Genomic DNA, 24,221 nt, shown 5'->3' on the forward strand with positions numbered 1-24,221 from the left:
ACGACCTAGTTTCATTTCCGTATTTACGGCCAAAAGCAACGCCTCTTGTTTATGAGCGTCTCCTCTAAACAAGCAGTAGCCTAACGCTATTGGTTAGTACTGAACGGGGCTCAATTCATATTGCATGGAGCTCTATGGGACGGGGGCGGGACTAGCAAAAGAAAGACATATAGCCTACATTATATCACAGAGAAGACAATCCCTTTTATGGATTTCTAAAAAACCTGACATAATTTCTGAAAGGGGAACACTCAGAACAGCAAATTTAAGAGGCATGAAAAAAATGTTTTAAGCTAAATTGTTTTCCAAATTTGCTAGTGCAGCTTTAATGCAGAACAATAAAGCTAATAATAAAAGTATGTGCACTGCCTCCACATTGACTGAAATAATTTCTTCTAAAAAAAAATATATATATATATATATATAAACGTCTAAACATCTATCTATCTGTGTCTGTCTGTCTGTCTGTCTGTCTGTCTACCTACCTACCTACCTATCATCCATCCATCTATCTATCTATCTATCTATCTATCTATCTATCTATCTATCAATCTATGATTCTAATTTAAAGTGCAGTGCAGACATAAAATGTACTAGTAAATGAAAAATAAATGACTTGTCCACGCCTATCTTGCATCTTGTGATTTGTGTGGTCTGGTTGAGCGTGTGTCTCAAGTTCAAAGCATAAAGGGCTTGTTTATATGCATAGAGATGGATGGAGAGCAGGGAGGAATGCAGAAAATCCACCTTTATCACTCTTTATTGTGATCATTTTTCCAAGAGCTGATAGCAGCTTGTGAGACACGATCCCAACATGCCAACACTAGCTCGGTAAGTCATAACCAGCAATTTTCTGTCTGAATAGACAATGAACCCTTTTCAGGCTCAAGTGAGAGGAGTGTGTTTCCTCTGATGTGGCACTTCAAGGTCAGTGGAAATACTTTGACACATGCACCAACAAATATCTCAATTTAAGAGCTGCTGAATGAGTGGGAAATACGAAAAGGGAAACAAAAACTGTTTGCTGTCAATATGAATTTGTTGTATTGTTTCTAGACTGAGTTTTTACTTTGGAAATAGATTTCTTATGGTCAGGTCATGTGGAGCTCTGGATGTTATTGTAAATGAACAGCTTGTTCCCACACAAACCTTTGTCTTGCATTTTTGTCACTTCATTAGGTCTTTATATGTTTGCTACTTACTTTTGTTCCATTTACAACTTAGTCATGTTTAGTCTCACCTCTCTTGCATTTTCGGACTCACTGGAGCTCATTTGAGATGGGGTCCAGACAACAGTGGTGATCATTAAAAAAGAAAAAACTGCACATTTTTATACAACATACAATTACGGCCCAACAAAAGTTTCACAATACTTTGGAAGTCTCCTCTCTTGATGACATTCCTCATCATCAGTTGCAGCTAGCGCTGGCCGATATGGCCTAAAATCAATATCACGATATATTGAGGATTTCACCTCGATAACGATAAATGGACGATAACTACAGGTATGCGCAGAAACAAAAGTTGTCCACTAGATGGGGCTGTCACATGTATCACAGTGAGTCCCATTTCTATGTGACTCAAGGTGGTTCAACTTCTTAAAGGAACATGAATGTTGCCAACCTTCATACATATTTTCATTTTTTATAATCAAATTTATTGACATGGGAAAAATTATCACGATAAGAGTCAGGAATTTCGATACATTTTCGATTTATTGCCCAGCCTTAATCGCAGTCCAGTGAGTGAAATACTGGCCAAAATGTTTTGATGGTTGAGAAATCATTCTAATCCTCGAGAAAACAACTAAAAGAATCATTTGAGTGAGAAGTTCTGCCGTTACTCATACATTCAAATGAGCTGCTCTAACTTTGCACGTAAAAAATTTCACAAAAGATGATATTTTTTGTGAAAGGCCTAATGTAGTTTTTTTTCTAAATCACAATGTTATTTTACTACCACGACATCAAAACACCTTTACATCCTGCCCATTATAAGTATTGGAGTCATGTGAATTAAAGGGACACTTTTTCATATTATTCAATCATTGGCCCAATCCCAATACTCACACATCCACACTTGCGTCCTTCAATTGCGCTATCGGGCGCCCCGTTTCTCAAGTGCGGAAGTTGATTGCGTCCTTTTTGAACTACACTTCACCCAAGTCTGCATCGATGTGGGTGATCAGGGTGAAGAGTATTACCCACAATCCATTGCTGCAGGAGAAAAGGCTCAAGCTCCTTTTCGGAACATATGTATTTTCTAATGACAGTCGTTAATTAAGGACAATTAGTTGATGCTCTACGATATTTAGACAAAGCAGCAACAAATGTAAAACTTTTTCAAATAATTGCTTGATTGGTTGAAAGTATCACAGCGACCACCATCCCGGCATGCGCTGCGACCGATGACGCAATGCTCTTTGTCTCAATTTTGCAATTATTCCATGAAGCGCATTTGTAGTCCTGGACTTATCTTCCAACAAACCTAAAATTGTGTTTCCCCCGTTCGAAAATGATCGCTTTCTTGGCATCAAAACGCTTCTTTAAAATTCACGGACATCACATGTGAAATCCATGGAACATAACAAGGGGAATTAGAAAACAACGTTTTTAGCCCCACTGACTTGCATTCATTTTTTCGTTATTCCGCGGACCCATGGTCCGGAAGTACATGGGCGTGACTTAGGCTCCCTATAAAAAATATGGAATCGTAAATGTTCTCTGTTCAATAAAAAAATTATAAAAAATCATAAATGTATGCAATAAAATGAGCTTAGTTTAATCTTCAAAAATTTAAATAGCACATTTTCTATACCCAACAAACATTGGTCCGACACCAACGTGGTGTCTATGTCCAACAATGGTCGCAGTAGAACGGCCCGAATTTGTAAAAAAAATAATATAACAGAACATGTCTTAAAAATCCATTCAGATATATTTGTACATGCCTACAGTTATATGTATAATTGTTATTTTGACAATTAGTTACATCTAGTTCAACATAGCATCCCAGCAAATATTGGTGCGATGGCAACATCGTGTCCACGGCCCAAAATAGTCACGGTAGGACCCTACAAAACATTGGTCCGGCGGCGACGTAGTGTCGACGGTCAAAAATGGTTGCGGTAGGTCGGTCCAAATTTTAAAAAAAATTGGACATAACATTTCCTAAAAATCCACTCAGATTTGTAGTTACATGTATAATTGCTACATGTAATTCACGTCCAGAAAAGACGTCGGTTCAACTTTCATTTTGGAACTATTGTTCAACCATGACGGGACATGTCGGCCCGACGTCTTTTCAACGTTGATTAAACGTCCAAGTGTTTGCTGGGTATTCACTTGAACAGTTCCAAAGCTCAGAGGGTTCCCTGGTTCTCACTATGACACCATGTTTTATGTATGTGCACAAGCACCATGAATAAGTCAAGAAAAAATGAATAATCTTAGTTTATTTTTACATCCCTGTTTTTGGGACGACCTGGTTGTTAGTTCATCATTTATCCCAACTGAGTTGGAAAAAACTGCTGTGAGCAGCAGAAACAGTAGTGAAACAGTAGCAGAGAGGGGACAGCTGAATCCATCTCTCTCTACTAACTCTCCCTCTGGGTTTTTCCTGCTGGCACTAAATATGTGCAGGCTGCACAATTTTTAAATCTCCACCATGCCAATGAACCATATGTTTGGAAATCCATTTGTTAATTAGTTGTGTGTGCATGTGGACAAAAGTGTGTTTGTGTTGTGTAGAACCAGAAATGTATTTGCACAAGGATTGGGAAAGTACTCCCCCCGTCCACATGTGCATGTGGGCGTATGTTTGTTAATGTTTATTCCTCTATTTTTGCATGTCTGTCTGTGCATTTTTGTGCATATTTGACTCACCACTCTCTTCACCAGATGCTTCGCAGCCATCTTCATCATCACAATCATCTCCACTGCTTCCATCTATCTGTGTGCTCTTGCCATCCTCTTCCTCTCCCCTTCCTCTCCCTCTGCTTGCCCAGCCAAGTTGTGCTAAGAGCTCCTAAAAAACACATTTTATACAAATGACAAAGTAGTTCTTAGAATAAATTTACGGCCGATACTGGCATTAAAATGCAATCTCAGAAATTATCGGTATGATGACACAACGTTTACATACCATGCACATATACGTCAAACTCTTAATTGAATCATTCACCACTGATGTCCTCTGTGCTTGTCGTGACCTCGCCCACTCTGGTTTTACATCTAATGTTAGGTTCAGATTTCATTACAAAGAACAAAACAACTTTTATTGCAAGTGTGAAAATACAGAACACCAAAAACCTGTAAGGCTTTCATCCTCAGACAAGAAAATCTAACTGCTTCACAAAATTATGAATGAATGAAGGGGGATAATATATTGATTCCAGCTGAAGGTAAATATACGGCAAACAGCCTTGCAAAGTAAAAAATACCTTGTACTGACAGTTTATTTTTCACTAAAATTGTGTTTTCATATATGAAGCAACTCTGGAGGAACATAATATCTGTCAATATGATTTATTTGACCTTAAACTGGTGAAATCTGCGGCGGAATAAACGTTAAAGAAAAGCAAAACTTAAAGTCAAGCCGTTTTGATTGATGAAATGTTGATGCTAGACAAGAATAGATGTACTGAAAATGCTTCTCTCCACTTCAGCTACCACCACCCAAATACAGGTGCAAGTGGAAAATTCTGAATATGGTTCAAAAGTCCCTTTTTTCAGTTAATCCAACTTGGACTATGAGACCATTTAAAGTAACCCTGCAGGTGATTTATATTAATTTGCTGATTAGAGTGTGAAACATTGAGCATTGAAAATTGAACCTTTCCACAATATTCTAATTGTGTGAGAATTTAAATTTGGGGTTTTCAGAAGCTGTAAACCATAATCATTTAATTAAAATAAATAAAGTAGGGGTGGGACTCGATTCAAAAATGTATCTAATTAACTTATTAACTGCCATTGACGACAAAAGTCGTCATTTTACATCCAACCGTTTACTGCCAATCACGACTAAAGTTGTCATTTGCATTTTTTTTTTTTACTGTGTGGGCGTCGGAACGAGCCCCCACATCGTGAGAGCAAACATCCCAGCTCTAAGGCTGATCTTCATCTGCGTACGTCACACGTCACGTGATCAGGAAGCAGAAGATCCATGTGTAAGGAGATCTTTTTGGGCCGCTGCTGTAAAAAAAAGTGAGGAGCAAAGCGGAAAAGCTTCTGCCGAATAAAATTCCACAACGAATTATGAAAGAACGGATAACGCTCGAAATGCGCTGATTCTTCCAGATGTAAGAGGTGAGTCTCCTCTTTGTTTTGGTAGTTTTGGTGTCGACATCATCCTAGCACGCAACGTTCTGTGACTCTTAAAAAACAGTGCATGGGTTTCAATAAAAACAATACCTCCGTGGGGGCGTTTAGTGGTGTGCAGAAAGAAGGTACAGTATTTCCTTTAAAATCTATATTTTAATTAAAAAAAGAATCAAACCTGTAGGAACCCTGTTTTTGACCTGCTCCAGACTAGTGAATTTCAACGCAGCAGCAGCGATGACATTTCAGGTCCTCTCCTGTTCATACTGCAGGTAACTAATCAACTAACACCGCCTATCATGTTAGTGTCATTTACCTTATTTACACCTCCACATTAGCAGACTCCAGTGACAAAAGTCCCACCTGTGGTGAGATCTGGTCCATTATGCAAAAGCTACAGCAACACTACATCATACAAGAAAATGACTCTGCCTTTACAAGGAGCATCTTTACAAATGATACCAGGTTCAATTGACAATTTATCATTAATAAACTTATAGTTATATTGCAGGAGACTGTGTGCAATTACTTGAACTACTCAGGTATTAATAAGGAATTGGATTGATAGATGTAACAATGGCATTGATATTGATAAAAAATGATCAATTCCCACTACGGCTGGATAATATATCGGCATCAATATCGACCGATGTTAGTCATTTTTTAACATATCGGTATTGGTTTGATAAATAAAACCGAGCCGATATTAACAACCAACATTTTTTCCATCTTGTCTCCATATGTTTGCCTGTTTCAGAGGGTGAGGGGGGTGATGTGTAATTGTTTAATCATGTGAACAGTGAATGAAATCATCTCAGAACCGTAAATGTGTGTGTTGTGTGTACATAATAACGTAAATTCAGCTTTACATTTTTCCATTCTATACAAAATCTGCTGATTTTAGAAGCATTAATGTCAGTATATCGATATCGCCAAATATCGGTTATCGGCCATAACAGTGATCTTAACTCATTCACTGCCAATGACGACTAAAGTCGTCATTTGCATTTTTTTTTTTTGTGTGGGCATCGGAACGAGAAAATTAAAGTTATTAAAAGCCTGTCTAAGCTCTGAAATGACAGAAAACGTTGGTCCAATTCGCCATTTCCCCCCCTTTTTCACAAATCTGCTGGGTAGACATTTATTCCTACTTAACAGAAAGTTCTGGACCCTTCACTCATAAAAAAAATGTAAGGCTTTCAAACTTCTGGAAACCTACGATTATTTTGTGTCAAGGAAGCTTTGGTTGATCTCTTCTGAAAACAGAAAGCGGTGGTCGTGCTAATAGCTAATAGCAGCAGTTCAGTCCAACAAGCAGAGCTACAGCGTTATTCACATCACCTGTGAGTGATGGCCAAAGAAAATGAATAAATCCTCAGCGACTGCAAAGCCGGGTAAGTCTTGATTAAACAATGTCCGCTGCTGCAGGAATCCAGGCTTTTTTCTAAGTATCCGGGTCGCTCGCTATCATCTCTTTCATATTTTGCGGTCGTTTAAAGTGGAAATTCCAATAAAACTTTTTATCAAGCATCCCACGGGCCAAACAATCAACCACACAACAAGAATAATCCATCTGCTACGCTAAATCCTCCTCCAAACATGCAAACAACCAAATCATGAGCAAAATACGCTGTTTCTTGCCACACAATCTCGTGATGCAATGTGAGAAACAAACATTGACATCACAAAAGATCCTCCTGTAGTATGCATGTAGATCCTACCCCTCGAGTGAGAGCCATCGATGGGCCGTGTCCATACTATCACATCACATTGATAGGATGGCTTGCCAGGCTAAGAACTCAGGGTATCTGCAGTAAATGACCCATGGCCATTAAAACTCAAGCTTTAGCTAAATAACTGTAAAATCAACTGATTTATCAATTTCTGTGTTTTTTAGGTCTGTTAACTCTGGTGGCCATCTTGAATTGACAGATTATGTCTCTGTCATTCTGAGAGGATTTAAAGGCAGTGGAAAAAAGAAAAATATTACATGCCAACATGTCCAAAGGGACACTGAGACAGAAGCTGTGTGTGTTGATTCACCATCATGCCGTTAGACTGCAAAAAAGGGGTCTGAGGGGGGGACAGAAAAAAATTACTGTCATGTCTCCACCACAAGTGCTTTCTTCAAGTGGAAAGTGTCCAGTTTAAACAGAATGTGGGCCATGTGGCGCTGGAGCTGCTCACAGAAACAAGCAAGAAAAAAAATCATTCAAGTTTGATAACTTTAAAATGATTTGCCCAGTCGGTCTAATTAATGGTAGGAGACAGATTTAGGGAAGAGACGTGAAAAGGAAAGATTTTAAATCCGGTCTTTATTCCCATGAGTTGTCGTTAAGATCACTTCTTACGCCGGGGACACACCGGCCGCGGAAGCGCCGCGAAGCGCCGAGAAGCGAATCGCTCACGAAATTCGGCCGCTGCTCGCCGCTCCTCAGTTCAGATCAGACGCGCCCCAGTCGAGGCGCGCCTCGGCTCAGCTGTAGTTTTTCTTTTAAACACTTGGTGTCCTCCATTTCCTCTCTGCCTTTTCTCAGCTCTTTTCCTACGTTTGAGTGTTTGTGCGCGTGCGCGCGCGCGCGCGTGTGTGTGTGAACCTATGGTATGAGTTGTTTCTGCCAGTTGAATCTCTTGGAACCCGCTCCAATTCTGCAGCTGTATCCTAGCAGTTTCTTCCGACATGGGTACGTAAACAATCATGTTTTTCGGGGGTCGTACAGCTCCTTGTGTTTCTCAACTTCCATAATTAATTTAAAGTCATCCATCCTAACTGCTTGCCTCAGACTTTCTGCCTCTCTGTCCTGTTTGCTCCGGTGAAAAGACACCCAAAACCACTCCCCCCTTCACGTGGTCACACACGCACACAAGTTCGATGTGTGTGTATGTGTGTGCGTGTTCGTGTGGTTTTTCTGCAGTGTCTGTTTACGAACACATTTGACTATTGCGGAATTTTATTTTGAAATGCCTTATTTTGTTAACTTTACCGGCCTGCCTCTTATGTCTACGTTTGACTTCCTGCCAGAATTGACGCGATTCACCCGCGGCTCGCGAAAAAAATAGAGCCAACGCCGAAATGATCGCTGCACGGCGCGGGCTGGAGCGCCGGCGCGCGCCGGCGCGAGGCGATTCGCGGCGCTTCGGCGGCCCATGTGGTCTATAGAATAGCTTAACAAGGGCGCCGAATGAAGGCGGTCCCATTTTCGCGGCGCTTCGCGGCGCTTCCGCGGCCAGTGTGTCCCCGGCCTTAGTGTCATGTTCTCTGTCCCTTTGTTCCCCAGCCCCCTCCTGTTCCCACTCCAGGCTCTCCTCTTGTGTCCTCCTAGTCACTCCCTGGTTTTCCTAGTTGTCTTTAGATTAGTCCTCCTCACCCATCTGTTTATTAGTGGTTTATTTTGCCCTCTGTCTTTTAGGTTTAGTTAGATCCATGTGTTATAGGTTGATGTTTATCTGCCCTCCTGTCAAGCTTTCCCTTCCCATTTAGTTAATTGGTTCCAGCAGTTTCTCCTCAGCCCTCACTCCTCACACCTGTCACCTGTTTCCCTGATTACCTCCCTCTTGTTTATAAGCCTCGTCTTGTCACTCTGTGTTTGTTGGATCATTGCATTCGTCAGCGTGTTCCTGTCCTCCTTGTCTTCCTGTTCCGTTCCCACGAATGAGTTTTCTGTTTGTTTTCGGTAAGGTTGAGTTTGGTTCATTTTTTTTGTGCCCTTTGGATTTTGACATCTCAAACTTTAAAATAAAAGATTTATTTTTTTGAAAACTTCTCCTGCCTCGAGTCGTTCTGGGTTCTGCATTTTGGTTTCCACCTCCTCCATCCTGACCGTGACACTTAGTCCTATTATCCCAAAAAGAGATTTCTGGAATGTCAAAACCCAAAGAGAACATTAAAAAACTAAAATTACAAAACAAATAATACAATTCAAATACAAATACAGGCCAACATTTCAAATAATAATAATATATATTATGTGTGTATATAGAACCCTGGGAGCTTAAGGGTTCTGCAGTATCTTAGCTGTTCCTAGAACTGTACTTTTCTGGACTGAGAGGTCTGATTTTTTTCCCTTGGATCTGCTTTAGCCACTCCTCCAGTTTGGGGGTTATTGCCCCGAGTGCTCCGATAACCATGGGCACCACCAATGTCTTCACTCTCCAGGCTTTCTCAAGTTCTTCTGAGGCCCTGGTACTTCTCTAGTTTCTCGTGTTCCTTTTTCCTGATGTTACATCACTTGGTATTGCTACATCAACCACAACGGCTGTCCTCTGTTGTTTGTCCATCACCACAATGTCCGGTTGGTTCTCCATCACCATTTTGTCAGTCTGGGTCTGGAAGTCCCACAGGAGCTTGGCTCTCTTGTTCTCTACCACCTTAAGGGGTGTTTCCCCCTTTGACCTTGGCGCTTCCAGTCCATACTCTGGACAGAAGTTTCTGTACATGATGCCAGCATTTAGGTTGTGGCGTTCCATTTATGCTTTCCCTGCCAGCATCTTACACCCTGCAGTTATGTGGTGGATTGTCTCAGGGGCCTCTTTGCATAGCCTGCGCCTCTTCTTGTCTGGTGTTCAGACCTGTTCCTGTGCAGCCATGATGAGTGCCACTGTGCTGTCCTTCAGACCAGCTTTTCCTAGCCATTGGTAGGATTTCTTGATATCAGCCACTTGAGTAATCTGTCTGTGGTACATGTCAAGAAAGAGTTTGTCCACGCACAATGGTATTTACAACACACACACACATACACACACACACACATATACACACACACACACACACACATATATATATTTATGAGGATTGCTGTAAAGACACTGCCACTAGTCAGTGACTCGATGCAGTTTGCTGGGTTCCTTATAAAGGAAACGTTTTACTGATTGGGTTAATGAACTGACCTGTATTGGAATGTTTACTTGTGAAGTGCCTTGAGATGCCTCTTGTCGTGATTTAGCGCCATATCAATAAACTTGATTTGAAACTTGAAAAAAAAGAAATACACACACATATATATATATATCTAGATATACACATTAGAGCTGTTGCCTTGTTGCAAGAAGGTCCTGGGTTCGCTTCCCAGCCTGGGATCTTTCTGCATGGAGTTTGCATATTCTCCCTGTGCATGCGTGGGTTCTCTCCGGGTACTCCGGCTTCCTCCCACAGTCCAAAAACATGACTGTTAGGTTGATTGGTCTGTCTAAATTGTCCTTAGGTGTGAGTGTGTGTACATGATTGTTTGTCCTGTGTGTCTCTGTGTTGCCCTGCGATGGACTGGCTCTCTGTCCAGGGTGTACCCCGCCTGATTGCCTGTTGACCGTTGGAGATAGGCACCAGCCCCCCCCCCCCCCCCCCCCCCCGCGACCCTGCGTGGAAAAAGCGGTTTCAGAAAATGGATGGATGGATGGATGGATATATATATATATATATATATATATATATATATATATATATATATATACACAACTTCACAGCAAAACATCCTAAAACAAAGTTGAGATTAGCTCTGCACTAATAATTTGATCCAAGGTCTCCTTGGACAAATCAAATCACTGGGTGACTGACTTTCTATGGGCAGAGCAAAATAAAAACATTTTAATGGTGCCATCGTTGCCTGTGCTGTCATTTGCTGTCACTTCATTAAAAAGCGCTGCTCCCACAGGCTTGATTAGGCTCATCTTGACTGGCTGAGCATGTGCGTACACATCCTAATTGCAGCAATAAATGGCTGCACTAATATAATCCCTGCAGACTGCAAGGGTTTCAAGAAACATGAAACGCTCCTGCAAGGGTTTAACATGCAACACGTACAGGGTCGATAAGCTACAAGATACCAAGAAAAGAACTTTAAAACAGCTGATAAAAGGATTAAAATGCCATTTTTGTCATGCTCCAAACTTTCATCCTTCCCTCGTCCTTGTTGTCGGAGTGTATAAACGGCAAATAACAGACAGAATGATAATTGATAAATGGCATGCATTAATGTGTGTCCTCCAGAGACATAGCTTCTCCCAAACAGTAGGCAATGGGCCAGACAGCATGAAAAAGGGTTAAACTTGTAAAAATGACAGTTCAGTGTTAACAGGCTTTTATTCTCTCCCTTTATCCTTTACAATGTGAATAGTCCATCGTCAGTTCATGTCATGACCTAATTTATCACAATCAACGCTGCTGCACGGAATTCCCAAACCAACACTGCTGAACTTTTTTAAATGATGTTTGGTTTGTACTCAAACAAGAATGTTCAAATAAGATAAAAATTTCGTACTAAACAAGTTACGTTGACTTAATGAGTCCTAGAAATCTCATGCATAAATGACTACATGGAGCACGTGCGGAGGGCATTTGTATGTGGAGGGTGGTACAAACGCACATCGCACGATGGGAATGCTGACTTGGCATGTACTGGTGTAAATGCACCGTGATTAATGAACATAAGAGCAACATTAAACGATGCACAAAAAGAGTTTCGACTGAATAAAAAAGAAACTGAAACCAGCAGCCTAACCCCAGATTTTTATTAGTGTTATTGACGTTTGCATTAATTGAACTCCTCAGGATTATTTTTAAAGAATCAATAATGAAAAATTATTTCTTAATAGGAGAGTAGACAACAACAATTATATTGATGCATCACCATTATACCATGGAAATCCAGTGGAAAACATGGAGTGCGTTTACATGCAGCCAGTAACCCTTTTAAAACCCGAATATTCACAATAACCCGGTTCTGCAGGTCCATGTAAACACCGCCAAAAACCCAGATATGCTCATAACCGAGTTTTTAAAAACCCGGTTACTACACCTGGGGTAACCCTTTTCTAACCTGAATGTTTGGTCGTGTAAACGCATATCGGGATATCCCCATCAAAGCGTGTGTTCTGCGCATGCTCTGTTCGCAAGGAATCTTTGTCTTTTGAGTAGCGAGACGTCTTGTATGCGCCAGAACACCGGAAGTAAACAACAAGTTGGGAGCAACATGACGAGTCGCGGCACAGCACCACAGTTTTGGAGTGACGAGGAAAATAAAGCCCAAACAAACGCGCTCGCTATCTCTTCCGAACTGGGATACATGTTGTTGTTTTCACGGACACCGGAACAAGAAGAACCGGAAATGATGTATATTGCGTCTGGACGTAGTCCATACGTCCTGACGCTTCCCCAAAGTCCGCATTTAAATCGGGTTATGCAAGTTAGGGGTAACTCTTTCTATTTATGCTTGTAAACGGGTTATTCTGATCAACTCAGAAACCCGAATACCGACCTTAACCCGATCATAACCCGGATATTGGTTGCATGTAAACGTAGCCATTGAGGGGTCTGAAATTCACATTGTAGGTGCAAGCCCACTGTGTGAGACAGCATTTAAGCATTTTCAGGAAATCACATTGTATGGTTTTTAAAGAATATTTGTATTGCACTGTCTGCTGCACGAAAGAATTTGAACACCGTAGAAAATCTGTGTTAATATCTGGTACAGAAACATTTGTTTGCAACTACAGAGGTCAAAGGTCTCCTGTAGTTCATGACCAGGTTTGCACAGACTGCAACAGGAACTTTGGCCCACTCCTCCACGTAGATCTCATCCAGATCTGTCAGGTTTTGGGACTGTTGCTGAGCGACAGTTTCAGCTCCCTCCAAAGATTTTTTATTGGATTTAGGTCTAGAGTCTGGCTAGGCCCCTCCAGAGCCTTGATGCTTCTTACGGAGCCACTCCTTGGTTATCCTGGCTGTGTGCTTTGGGTCATTCTCATGTTGGAAGACCCAGCCACGACCCATCTTCAATGCTCTGACTGAGGGAAGGAGGTTGTTGCTCAAACTCTCACACTACATGGCCCCATTCATCCTCTCCTTAATACAATGCAGTCGTCCTGTCCCCTAGGCAGAAAAACACCCCCAAAGCATGATGTTTCCACCCCCATGCTTCACAGATGGGATGGTGTTTCTTGGGATGCAATTCATCCATTTTTTTCCTCCAAACATGGCGAGTGAAGTTTACACCAAAAAGTTCTATTTTGGTCTCATCTGACCACATGACTGTCTCCCATGTCTCCTCTGGATCATCCAGATGGTTGTTGGTAAACTTCAGACGGGCTTGGACGTGAGATGACTTGAGCTGGGGAACCTTCCGTGGAATGAATGGTTTTTTTATCATGGCGGCAGTGTTCTACTGACAGTGACCTTTGACCCTGTGGTCCCAGCTCTCTTTATGTCACTGTCCAGCTCCTACATGTAGTTCTGAGCTGATTCCTCACCTTTCTTATCATCAGTGATACCCCACAAGGGTTTATACAGATATCCAAAATAGTCTAACTCCTTAATCAATTTCCCTCTGGGATTAATAAATTATTTCTGAATTAAATTGAATTGAAATAAATTAACCCCTGAGCCACTGTTGCCCCTTATAAACCGAAAACCCATATTTGCAGGATCACCCTATAATAGAAAGAAAAACTAAATGATTTTTGGTAACTAACATCACATCTCCAATCACACATAAATAATCTTTAAACATGATCTGTGCAAAAGAAACAAGCCAAAACACCTCAAAAACTAAACATCAGATCTGCCCTATTGTTAACACTTTGAGTGAGAGGAGAAGAAGCCAAAGGGTTTGATATTTTCCATGGTATGAAAACGTTTTACCCTTAAAAGAGGTAAAACTGATACCAATATTTTCTGATATTATGTTTTAATGCCAATTTCAGAAATGGGTCGATAATATCGACCATCCCTACTCTAAATATGATCTTATAAGATTTTCATACAATGTGTGGTGTGTTACGAGCAGTCTGTTCTGCTCAAAAGCATGATGGGACTGCTCTGAACATAAATCAGGGCTTTCAAAGTTGAAATTGAAGTTGAATTGTCTTGGTTTGATTTTCAAGGACAAAGTAGGATGCTTTCTGTTGAATGTGACGTGTAGCCAGTCAGAAAGCAGGGTGACAGAAGCACATTGCACACTCCATCTGTGTTGTTTGAAGGCAGATTTTGCGAGATCTACTGTCTTACTGAGGAAAGTTTGAATGTGAAATTGGTTTACGTGTAGTGTGAAGTTTTTGCTGTGTTACTGAACACCACACACTGTTGGACCAAAACTGTCTGTCATTTTTATGGCCACGTGTGTGTTCTCTCATGCTTTGGCGTTTGTCCAAAAATTTGAAAATCCTGCCGTATGAACTCAGCCTTAGTTTTGTTAGTTGCCAAATCCTCCCAAAGTTTTCACACTTTCTAACTCTAACACTACATTTAGAAGGTTCTGGCCCTTTAGATGTCTGTAGTGACTTTTATAATACCGTATAGACCCAAATATAAGACAATGTTTCATTGAAAATTATTTTAAAATGTGAGGTTGTCTTATAACCGGGGTCTAACCATTACACACCCGTAACAGGAGAGGGCACCAGGCTGTGTGTTCTCAACAGGAGAAAAAAAATGGAGACGAGAGGTCCGGAGCAGAGTGGACCAAAAGTGGTTTCCTGATCAGAAAAGCCCTTCGCTGCCAGCGTTTTTCAGCGTTTTCACAGTTTTATTAAGAGTCACAGAACATTGCGCGTTACGATGATGTCAGCGCCAAAACTAACAAAACTAAGAGTAGACTCACCTCTTACGTCAGGAAGAATCCGCGCATTTCAAGCGTTATCCGTTCTTTCATATTCCGTTGTTGAATTGTGATCGGCAGAAGCTTTTCCGGTTCACGCTAGGGCTGGGCGATATGGCAAAAATAGAATATCACGATTTTTCCAATATTTTATCACGATTTCGATTTTATCACGATTTTTTATCCATGAATAGCATAACTTCAATTGCGTATTAAAGAAGAGAAACATTGAATAAATAAACATTTATTCATATTAGGGATAATCACCACAGTGCTATCACACTTATATTTTAAACTCACACCAGAGATGATAAAAGCCCTGAGAGAAACAATTACAAAAATCAGTTTTTCTCGTATTTCAAGTAACTTAAATAAATTAAAATCGTAAACATATTTAAAGTGCAAACATGTCAATTGCAAACGTATTGTGCAAACATTAACTTGTTCAAAATACTCTGTAGCTCCCAGTTGCTCATGTAGTGGATAGTTAAGCTCAGATACGGCTCTGATGTGCGGCTGGACCAGAGATCGCTTGTGGTAGCAAATAACTGCGCATTCTGAATATTTTCTGTAACAAGTCTCTAAATAAAGTAAAATTTTCCAGTGCAGATTGGAGACAACCCATAGAAGCACTGATTTGATGTCATTTCAGAGAAAAATAGAACAGGTTAGATGCACCTAATAAATAAAATTACTAACAAACTCAGGATTCTTTCTTTGCTTCACTGTTCTGGTGCTGAAAATATCACTAATGCGGATCAAAGGAGATACACAGATGAATGCACCTCTTATTATTTGGAAACTACATTTACTGCAGCTGGCAGAGGCAGAGACTGTTTCTATTGATACACGGAGTTTACAGAATCATTTTAAATTGTAATAGGGGAAGGCTGCAGGAGGGAGCGGTAAAATACAGGGGGTCCCCAGCAAAAACAAGAAACTACGAGTCTGATGAAACCCGCTGGTTTTCCATCAGGCAGTCACGGGGCAGCTCCAACGACCCAGTGACCGAGCTCAGTCCGGCTCGGCAGAGGGTGAACGAGCCGAGGCGACGTCGTTCTCTGCTTAAGAAGCGGTGTTATTTTCCTGCTTCAGAAGAAGCGTCCAACGTGTTTTTACGCTTTCTCCGAGACATGTCACGTCGCTAAGTTGTTAGCGCCGCGCGCTAAGGAAACCCTGCGTTCCTCTTCGGAATGAAAACCTCGTTGTCGCTCAGCCGCGGCCGAAGCCATGTTTGTTCACACACAAGTGAAAACAAGCGGGGCACTAATATATTACAATGACTCACTCTGATTGGTTAAGGGTCAAACAAAGGCGTGTCATTCGCCTAAGGTAAGTTCCCTTTTCATTCAGAGGCAGAAATTCAACAGCAGAGCTGTGAATCGTGATAAAACGGTCTCTCAAAAATGACAGACCGTCAGATGTGTAGATCGTAAAACGGTCTAAAATCGTCATATCGCCCAGCCCTAGTTCACACCTCACTTTTTTTACAGCAGCGGCCCAAAACGATCTCCTAACACATGGATTTTCTGCTTCCTGATCACATGGCGTGTGACGTACACGGATGAAGATCGGCTTTAGAGCTGAGATGTTTGTTCTCACAGTGCGGGGGCTCGTTTCGACGCCCACACAGTAAAAAATTTGATCGCTTGGATTTAAAATGACAACTTTTGTCGTCAACGGCAGTTAACATAGGCCTTGTTTGAGATGAGCAGCACCTCGTTAACAGACGCAGCAGTGAGTGGCTAAAAGCTGGCATTTCAGTCGGACAGATTTCCCTACATGTAGCTTGTGGGTGACGAAGCTACATGCACGCATTAGCGTTCATACTAGTTTAATTTTTTATTTTAATTCTGGTGCCTGTTAGCAGCTGAAACACATTCTCACATGCTTGTGGATATCATATATTACATATGAAGATATGACTGTAATAATTAAAGGTTATCAGCTGTAGAGTTTTAGTGTGCTCATAGGAAACGTGACAAAAGAAGAGAGAACACATTTCTCTTTATGGCCTATATAGTTGTCATCATCAACGTAACATGATTTACCGAATGCATGTGAACAACTAACATTTCTCATTCTACAACCGATTGTTTGGATCAGAGTGGTAACCAATCAGATCTTAGGTCAGGTGAGATCCAGGCATTTCTCGTCACGCCCTAGGTTTTGCAGCCGGTGGAGAGCGACTGCAGCGCCTTGCTCCAAAATCTGCGGCCGCCTTGTTCTCACGAGGTCATCGTTGCCTACGCAGGCACGACGTCAGTGCAAGTCGGCGTCAAGTCGGACACAAATCTAACCGGCATGTGCTGCGCGCCGATCACCGGCGATCTAATCTGCGCAGAACTGGCTCATCTTGAACATGGCCATACTAAGGCAGAGTTATGCGAATTTTAAGATGACGGTGGTCAATTCAGCAGAGGCGTCAAACACTGCATGCATGGATGCATTGGATGGCAGTGAGGATGACGTTCTGGGAAGAGTCGGCAGGTATAGCGATCTGATGGTACACCAGGGCCGCAGCAGCGAGAGTGAGCACAGCGAGGCAGAGGGCGTCTGAATAAAAGCCTCATTTGACTTTTGATTCCACATGTCAGCAAAGTTCGAATATTTTGCATTAAAATAGTATTTTTGACCAGTATTTGTTCTCAAATTTTCAGTAAAAGGTTTATTTAAAAAGTGACTTTTTATTTTTTTTGTCCTTTCCTTAAGATTAGTCTTGAAAAGGGGGCTCTTCTCATAATCCGGGTCGTCCTATATTTGGATCAATACGGTGATATTGAGAGTTTACCATTTCACCAAGAGAATAATTCGAGACAATTTGAAAACTTCCTGATGAATGTAACTCTGAATTTATTCCCACTGTGATTGTCTTCTTCCGGCTCTTGGAGAGTACAGATGCTTTTTTCTCCTCCCCCTCCCTCCTCATCCCAAGGCTCTTTGTCCTGTCTTGTGTGCACGGCGCTTTCTGCATTTTTTCTGGAAACTGGAAATTATTAAAAATAGACCTGGTCAGTTGGTCTCTCCACGTGATTGACAACATATTTTCAACAATGAGAACGGGAGAAGGGTCTCCCGGATGCCCCTCTGGGACAGAGCCAGCTGGGTATATCATGGACTCCTGGAAACTGTGGAACCTGATCTGCCTCTCTCAACTGTCTGTAGAGGATTCTGAAGATGTCTGGATATTCGTGGTTTTGATGTCGGGATTCCTGCTGTTTGGCCTGACCGGTTACCTGAATTACCGGAAAATTAACGAGATTTTGAGGAATATTGGCTTAATCTCGGAGCTCAGGGATGGAATGCATCGTGATGTGAACGCACAAACTCATATAATTGTCGAGATGAGTCGTAAGCTTTGAACTTTGGCTGAGATTCAGGCTCTGGCACAGAAGGTTGATTCCATTAAGGAGCGAGTTGACGGATCAGCATGGATTGGTATAGATTAATTACGCCATTATTGGATCTAGAGGGGTTGAAGACCAACAGAACACTAAGGCAGAGAGGAAATGATCTGTCTGTCCCCACAACAATTCTTATCTGAATCTGGTGCCCATGCAGCCTGTGAGGTTTGAAGTGATAACTCCCCCCTCAGAAGAAATGTGGAATGCTGCCGTCGCTATGGAAACTCTTTCTCCCTATCCCAGCCTGGGCGGGACTGTGACCGGTGAAGATCGTGGAACCGTATCTAGAAGTCAATGTGCCCTCTAACCCATGATCTCCCTCCCCTGTCCAAATGGAGGTGATGAGCGCTGCCCCATGTGGCTGCACGCACCGAAGTGAGGAGAGTCCCAACCCTACCTCCCCACCTAGTGGACACTTATGTTGTGTAATGTCTGAAGTCTGTGTGCATATCTGTCTGAGGTCGGGTTTTGTTTGCATAGCAAAGCTACCCTCTCTGTTGAGGGTAACTCTGAAGTGCCTTTTTTTCCCTCCCCCTTACTCCATCCTCATATAAACCCTCTTGATCTATAACGGTAGCGCGACTCGGGTTGCGAATGACCACAGTCACCAATTCTTGTCATGTGTCTATGTATGTATGTCTGATCTCAGAATTGTGTGTACTGAAACTCTAATTTCCCTCTGGGATTAATAAAGTATCTTTGAATTTGAATTGAATTGAATACCAGCTTACCTGATCGTAAGTTCAGATGGTTCCTTGTTAATAAAAAAATAATAATAGTTCACCAATTTGTAAAATCATAAGGTCTGTGAAAAACGTTTCTCATCTCTAGACTTAATTTGGGATTTTATGGATGTTTAGGTTTAAATTTGGCTAAAATAATTATAAAAGTATAATCTATTAGATAATATATAGTTTAAAGATGTAAGCCCAGATTTCAACATGACTAGAAAGAGTAATCATCATTTCTGAAAACATAAAACTATCAAATTCTTGACATTTCTTCCCAAACTAGGGCTGTCGCGGTTGAGGAATTCCCCCTGCGGTGATTCAGGGTGGCTTAATATTGCGGTGTGCGATATTATTGCAGCACTTTTTTTATTGCAGTACTATCTAAACATAATAGCAACACTGAAAACCCTCTTGGATGGTGCGCTCGTTGCACTAACACACACGTACTTGCGTGCGACTCTGGCGAGCAAAGGGAATCTCTCCCAGTTGTTGCTCCACCATGTCGGGGGGTTTTCTTTAGGGTGGATGCATTCCTCCTGCAGGTAGCGAGTGAGCTCCAGCTCGGCTCAAACTCTCTTCGGGACGGTTGCAGAAGCAGTGCTTGTCCGGGACTTCAGCAGGTCTCCGAGCGTTTATTTATTTATTTATTGCCCCCTGGTGGCAGCTCTGTCTCAGCCAAGGACTCTGGCTGCGCAGCAGCTGACGTACTGAAAACCAAAGTGCTCCCAAAGGAGCGAAGTAACGTTTCGTTTTGATACCAGTGCAGCCATCCTTCTCAACATGCATCATTGAGTTGAATCAAGTTCAGTAATCGCGGTGGCCCATGATGCAGCGCGGTGGGTTTCTTCATATTGCGATATTTCATTTTTGCAGTTACCGTGACAGCCCTATCCCAAACTAAACTTTGTCTACTAAATTAAACAGATCTTCCTACAAGTCTGAGAAACATAAAAACATAAAAGGAGAAGCATCACTCAAAACTAGGGAACAAAAACAGCAAACATTATGAATTAATTAAATGAAGGACCCTGAATATTCATTTATTGTGACAGCTTGGACAGTAATTGTTGGGATGTCTCACTATTAGCAAAGTTTCAACAACTATATTTAAATAAAGCTTTCTGTTTGGAGGAAAAATCTGTGAAAGCAGCATGTGCTGAAATATGTATTTAACACCACAGTGTGTGTGTGTGTGTGTGTGTGTGTGTGCGTGCGTGTGTGTGTGTGTGTGTGGGGGGGGGGGGGGTGTACCTGTGTTAGCTGCTCCAGCCTCTGCTTCACCTCCTTGAGGACAGGATCTGTATTACGAACCGTCATCTCCACATTTTCCTTCTGGTCTTTTAAAGTGCTGCCAACAACACGACCTGCATAACTGCACACAGATAAAACACAAGATAGATGAGGAGTGTTTCATCGTGTGTGTGTTGCTTTAGTGGCCCCGTTCTCACACAGTCACGATACTCGTGCTTTCACTCTGGCTGGAAAGATCACAAACACACACAGTTGTTTCCATCACTTCGTTGGCTTTCAAGCATTTTTTTGGGAACCCATCTAAACTAATCTGTAACCACTGCTGCCCTCATCCTCGTCTTTGATCTAAAACCTGCAAACGCTCCAATTGAAAGCTACTTTCTTCCACAAATGGAACTGTTTGCATCATGGAAATGTCTTTTTTATCCTTACATGAGAAGCCAGTCCTTAATAGGATGATGCAAGTTATAAATATTTTAAAATTGATTTATTCCTGGAAAATGAGACATGCAGAGACAGACTTCATCAAGCCCAGAAGTCACATTTTACACAAGAACTACAAACACGCGGTATGAGCTCACCTCTGAAGGAACAGATTTCTGATTGATTTTTAACACTTTAAGGGCCGGTATCCAGCAGCTTATAGTTTTAACTCTGTTTCAACACACCTGATTTCAGTCAGCAGATGATTAACTTGATGCTGGAGCAGAGAAACCACTAAAACATGCTGGATACTGACCCTCCAGGCCCGTAATTGAATATTCCTGCTTTAAGGTACTGCTTTAAAAGTGGGTTTTAGTGATTCTGTCGGTAAACACTACCAACCTCGTCTTGGGTATATTAGGGGAGCTCTCAACCTGCTTTATGGCTGTTAGCTGTTTAGCGGTTAGCTCTTTCAGTTCCCCAGCCATCAATAAGAAGCACAAGAAGAAGAAAAAGAAGAAGTTTGCTTTTTGTCAGCATCACAGCGGATCCTGGAGGTAAAAGCAAGACAGTAATGTCTTTAATCTATGACTTTGTTCTTTTTTTACACAGCTTAGTAAAATAATTGCTTGCTACCTGACATGTTTCGGCTAATGACTGTAGCGTAGCCATCATCAGTGACTGCCCGCTCCCCCCTTGCTGATGACACTGTCCCCTGAGCAGTGACGGGAATAATGCAATTTAAGATAACGCCGTTACTGGAAAAAAAAAATTCAGTGAAACTAAAAAGTTCTTTTGTAAAATGTGACTTTGGTGCTTGAAAAAAAACTTTTTTTTATTAACGAGTAATCTAAATTATTACCGTCTGCTTTTATCATAACGCCGTCTCCGTTACTGATCAGAAAATGCGTGCGTTACTAATTCAGCAGTGCGGTGTGTTGAAACCGTCATCAGCTGATTGGGAGCTAAAGAGGCGGATGTTTTCATCCAAGCGCATCAAGGCCCGTGAAGCACGAGGAAGACGTGATGAATAGTCTACGGCTGCAGACCCGCAGAGTCGCTGCTGCAGGCGTGAATCTGCAGCCGTGCTCTTCTTGGCGCTGGAAAAATTAGAATACTGTGCAAAATTACATTTATTTCAGTAATTTAACTAGACTGAGAGACCATTTAAAGGCTCAGGAACCTTTACAGGTGTTTCTATTTGCATTTATAAACTTTTGCTGACTGGTTAAATATCACAAATCAAATATGACATTTTAATAGTCTAGATGAGTGTAATGTTCCTATTCGTACTTCCTCCTGTTAAGTGCCCATTTGCTTCAAATAGTAATTTTAATTCAAAAATTGGACATACATTTTATTTTGTTACAGTCATTAGTCACTTATATTTCAGTATTGTAGTCATTTATATTAAATTAAGTAAGTTTAATTAAGAGGGGAACCCATTTTTCTTGCATTCTTTAACGAAAAAAAGTAACGAAGTATATTTTTCTTGGTAATTTGTTACTTTTATAATCTTGCAACTTGGTAAGTAATTGAGTTACTTTTTTGACAAAGTAATCAGTAACTATAACCAATTACTTTTTAAAAGTACACTGCCCATGATTGGTCCAATGTGAATACTCCATCGTCTCTGTTCTTGGTTTTGTGTCCACGTCTCCTTATTTCTATCTCTTTCTTAATCCATCTTTTGTATTTTTGTATTTCTGTGTTCATGATCCGTGTTCTGTCCCCGTCAGTGGTCGGTTACGGCTGATTTCTTTATTGTACTTTCTTCTTTTGCTGCTCTTTTGTGTCTTCGACTTGTTTCCTTCTCACACTCTCTTTGATGCTCCATTTCTGGTGTGATGAGTTGGCGTTCGGTTTCTCCTAGGTGTATTTTATTGCAGAGTTTGCATAGTATTTCGTACATGACTCCACATTTTTATCTGCTGATATCTTGTCTATTGGGTGTACTAATCTTTTTCTGACCGTCATGTATGTGGGTTTGTTTTTTGGGGTTTTTTTTTGCCTGCGGATAAACAGAAGTGATGCCACCAACACAGGCAAACTCTAATGATGGCTTATCATTAGAAAAAAAGCACACAATCAAACAGCTGATGATTATATCTGTTATCAGTGTTTACATTGACACATTTAAATATTCCAAACATGGATAGATATACCCCAAAAGTAAATAAAAGTACGATTTTATCTTATTTATGCAGCCATCTGTACTGATGAGACTTATTATGCTCTGGATATAATAATGATTATTGTTGATAATCCTAATGTGTGTTCAGCAAACCAGAAGGTCATCTCGCACGTTAACCAGCCTCATTCAGAGGACATCCAGGGTAAAGGGTAAAACCATCACACGTCTTTACTCATGACCAAGCTTTCTGATGCTGAGAGGGCGTGTTCTGAGGGTTTTTGTTCAAACTAAAAATCCCGCAGCAAAAGTTCAGTTCTTGAACCATACCAGGAGACGAGGGACAGCCGCCCGAATCTCTACTAAGCATTCTGTCACGCCGATAGAATTGCTCCGAATAAGCGCACCTGTTTCCAGCTGACGCAAAACTCCTTCAGAGTTATTGTTTTTGAGACGCAAATAGTTTCACCAGTCGTTGTGATCCAAGGAGACATCTCAGGACCGATTTGGTCGCCCCAAGGTCCTTCTACCAACCTCGCGCCTGGAGGACATCATCTCCACCTGACATCTCGTATCCAGAAGAGGGTCTCCTGAAACTGGGTGAGGTAGACACTCTTGACAGATTGCGTCTGTATGCTGTTATCTCTAAGAACAACTCAGTTAGCTGCAAAACAACTTTCCACCCAGAAACTCTTCTCTCGCTGAAAGAAACCTTCTGAGATTCATTCACGCATCCGAAAAACTCGCATTTTCATTTTAGCTTCCATTCAGTCACAGGTTTGCCTTTAGAAAAAAGTTTGATATCAAATCGTCTGTTAAAAATTTGTCATTTCTAAATTGTAATTTCAAATTGTCATTTTTTTTAAAGTGTTAGTAATAAATTCTTAACTTTAAAAACTTGACTCTTCTCTGATATGGAACACAGAATAGTGTATATTTCTGGTTATTGAAAAAGCAAAGATTCCTTTAAACTTCTGATTAAATAAATAAACTTTTGCTATTAACAGACTAGTCTTGAGCTAAGAAGGGAAAAAAAACGTCATTCTGTTCCGTTACAATGTTTATCATAGATGCAAATTAAACACACGTATTCTGCAAGAGCCTTTTTCTGCAACTTTGTCTTTAACTAACCTGCTCCGCAACGATTCAAGTATTATAAACTCTATTTATGGAAAACAGAAATAGGCTGCGCATTAATCAAAGTAAAGCTTTAGTTCATGGGAAGAACGTTCATACATTTGCAGTGATTATTTGTGTTCGAGTGGGTTTATAAACTCATTAATTGGGTGCAGCAGACTGAAACTTCTTCACTTAGTGGGATGTTTGATCACCCTGCATGTTGATGCTTCGCTGTGCAGCGGGCCGTAAACACG

The 24,221-nt window shown here is 41.2% G+C and overlaps 1 protein-coding gene across 1 annotated transcript in view; it reads right to left on the reverse strand.

Annotated features, from left to right (window-relative positions):
* LOC107392954 (glypican-5) overlaps positions 1–24,221 on the reverse strand; it is an 81,971-nt gene that overhangs the window by 16,633 nt on the left and 41,117 nt on the right. Inside the window, exons 8-9 of the mRNA XM_015971037.3 lie at positions 20,295–20,415; positions 3,885–4,026 (exon numbers count right to left, since the gene is read on the reverse strand). Of these exons, the coding sequence (XP_015826523.1) occupies positions 3,885–4,026; positions 20,295–20,415 (263 nt within the window). The remainder of the gene's footprint in view (positions 1–3,884; positions 4,027–20,294; positions 20,416–24,221) is intronic.

This window comes from Nothobranchius furzeri, chromosome 8 (assembly GCF_043380555.1).
Source record: "Nothobranchius furzeri strain GRZ-AD chromosome 8, NfurGRZ-RIMD1, whole genome shotgun sequence".
Taxonomy (NCBI): Eukaryota; Metazoa; Chordata; class Actinopteri; order Cyprinodontiformes; family Nothobranchiidae; genus Nothobranchius; species Nothobranchius furzeri.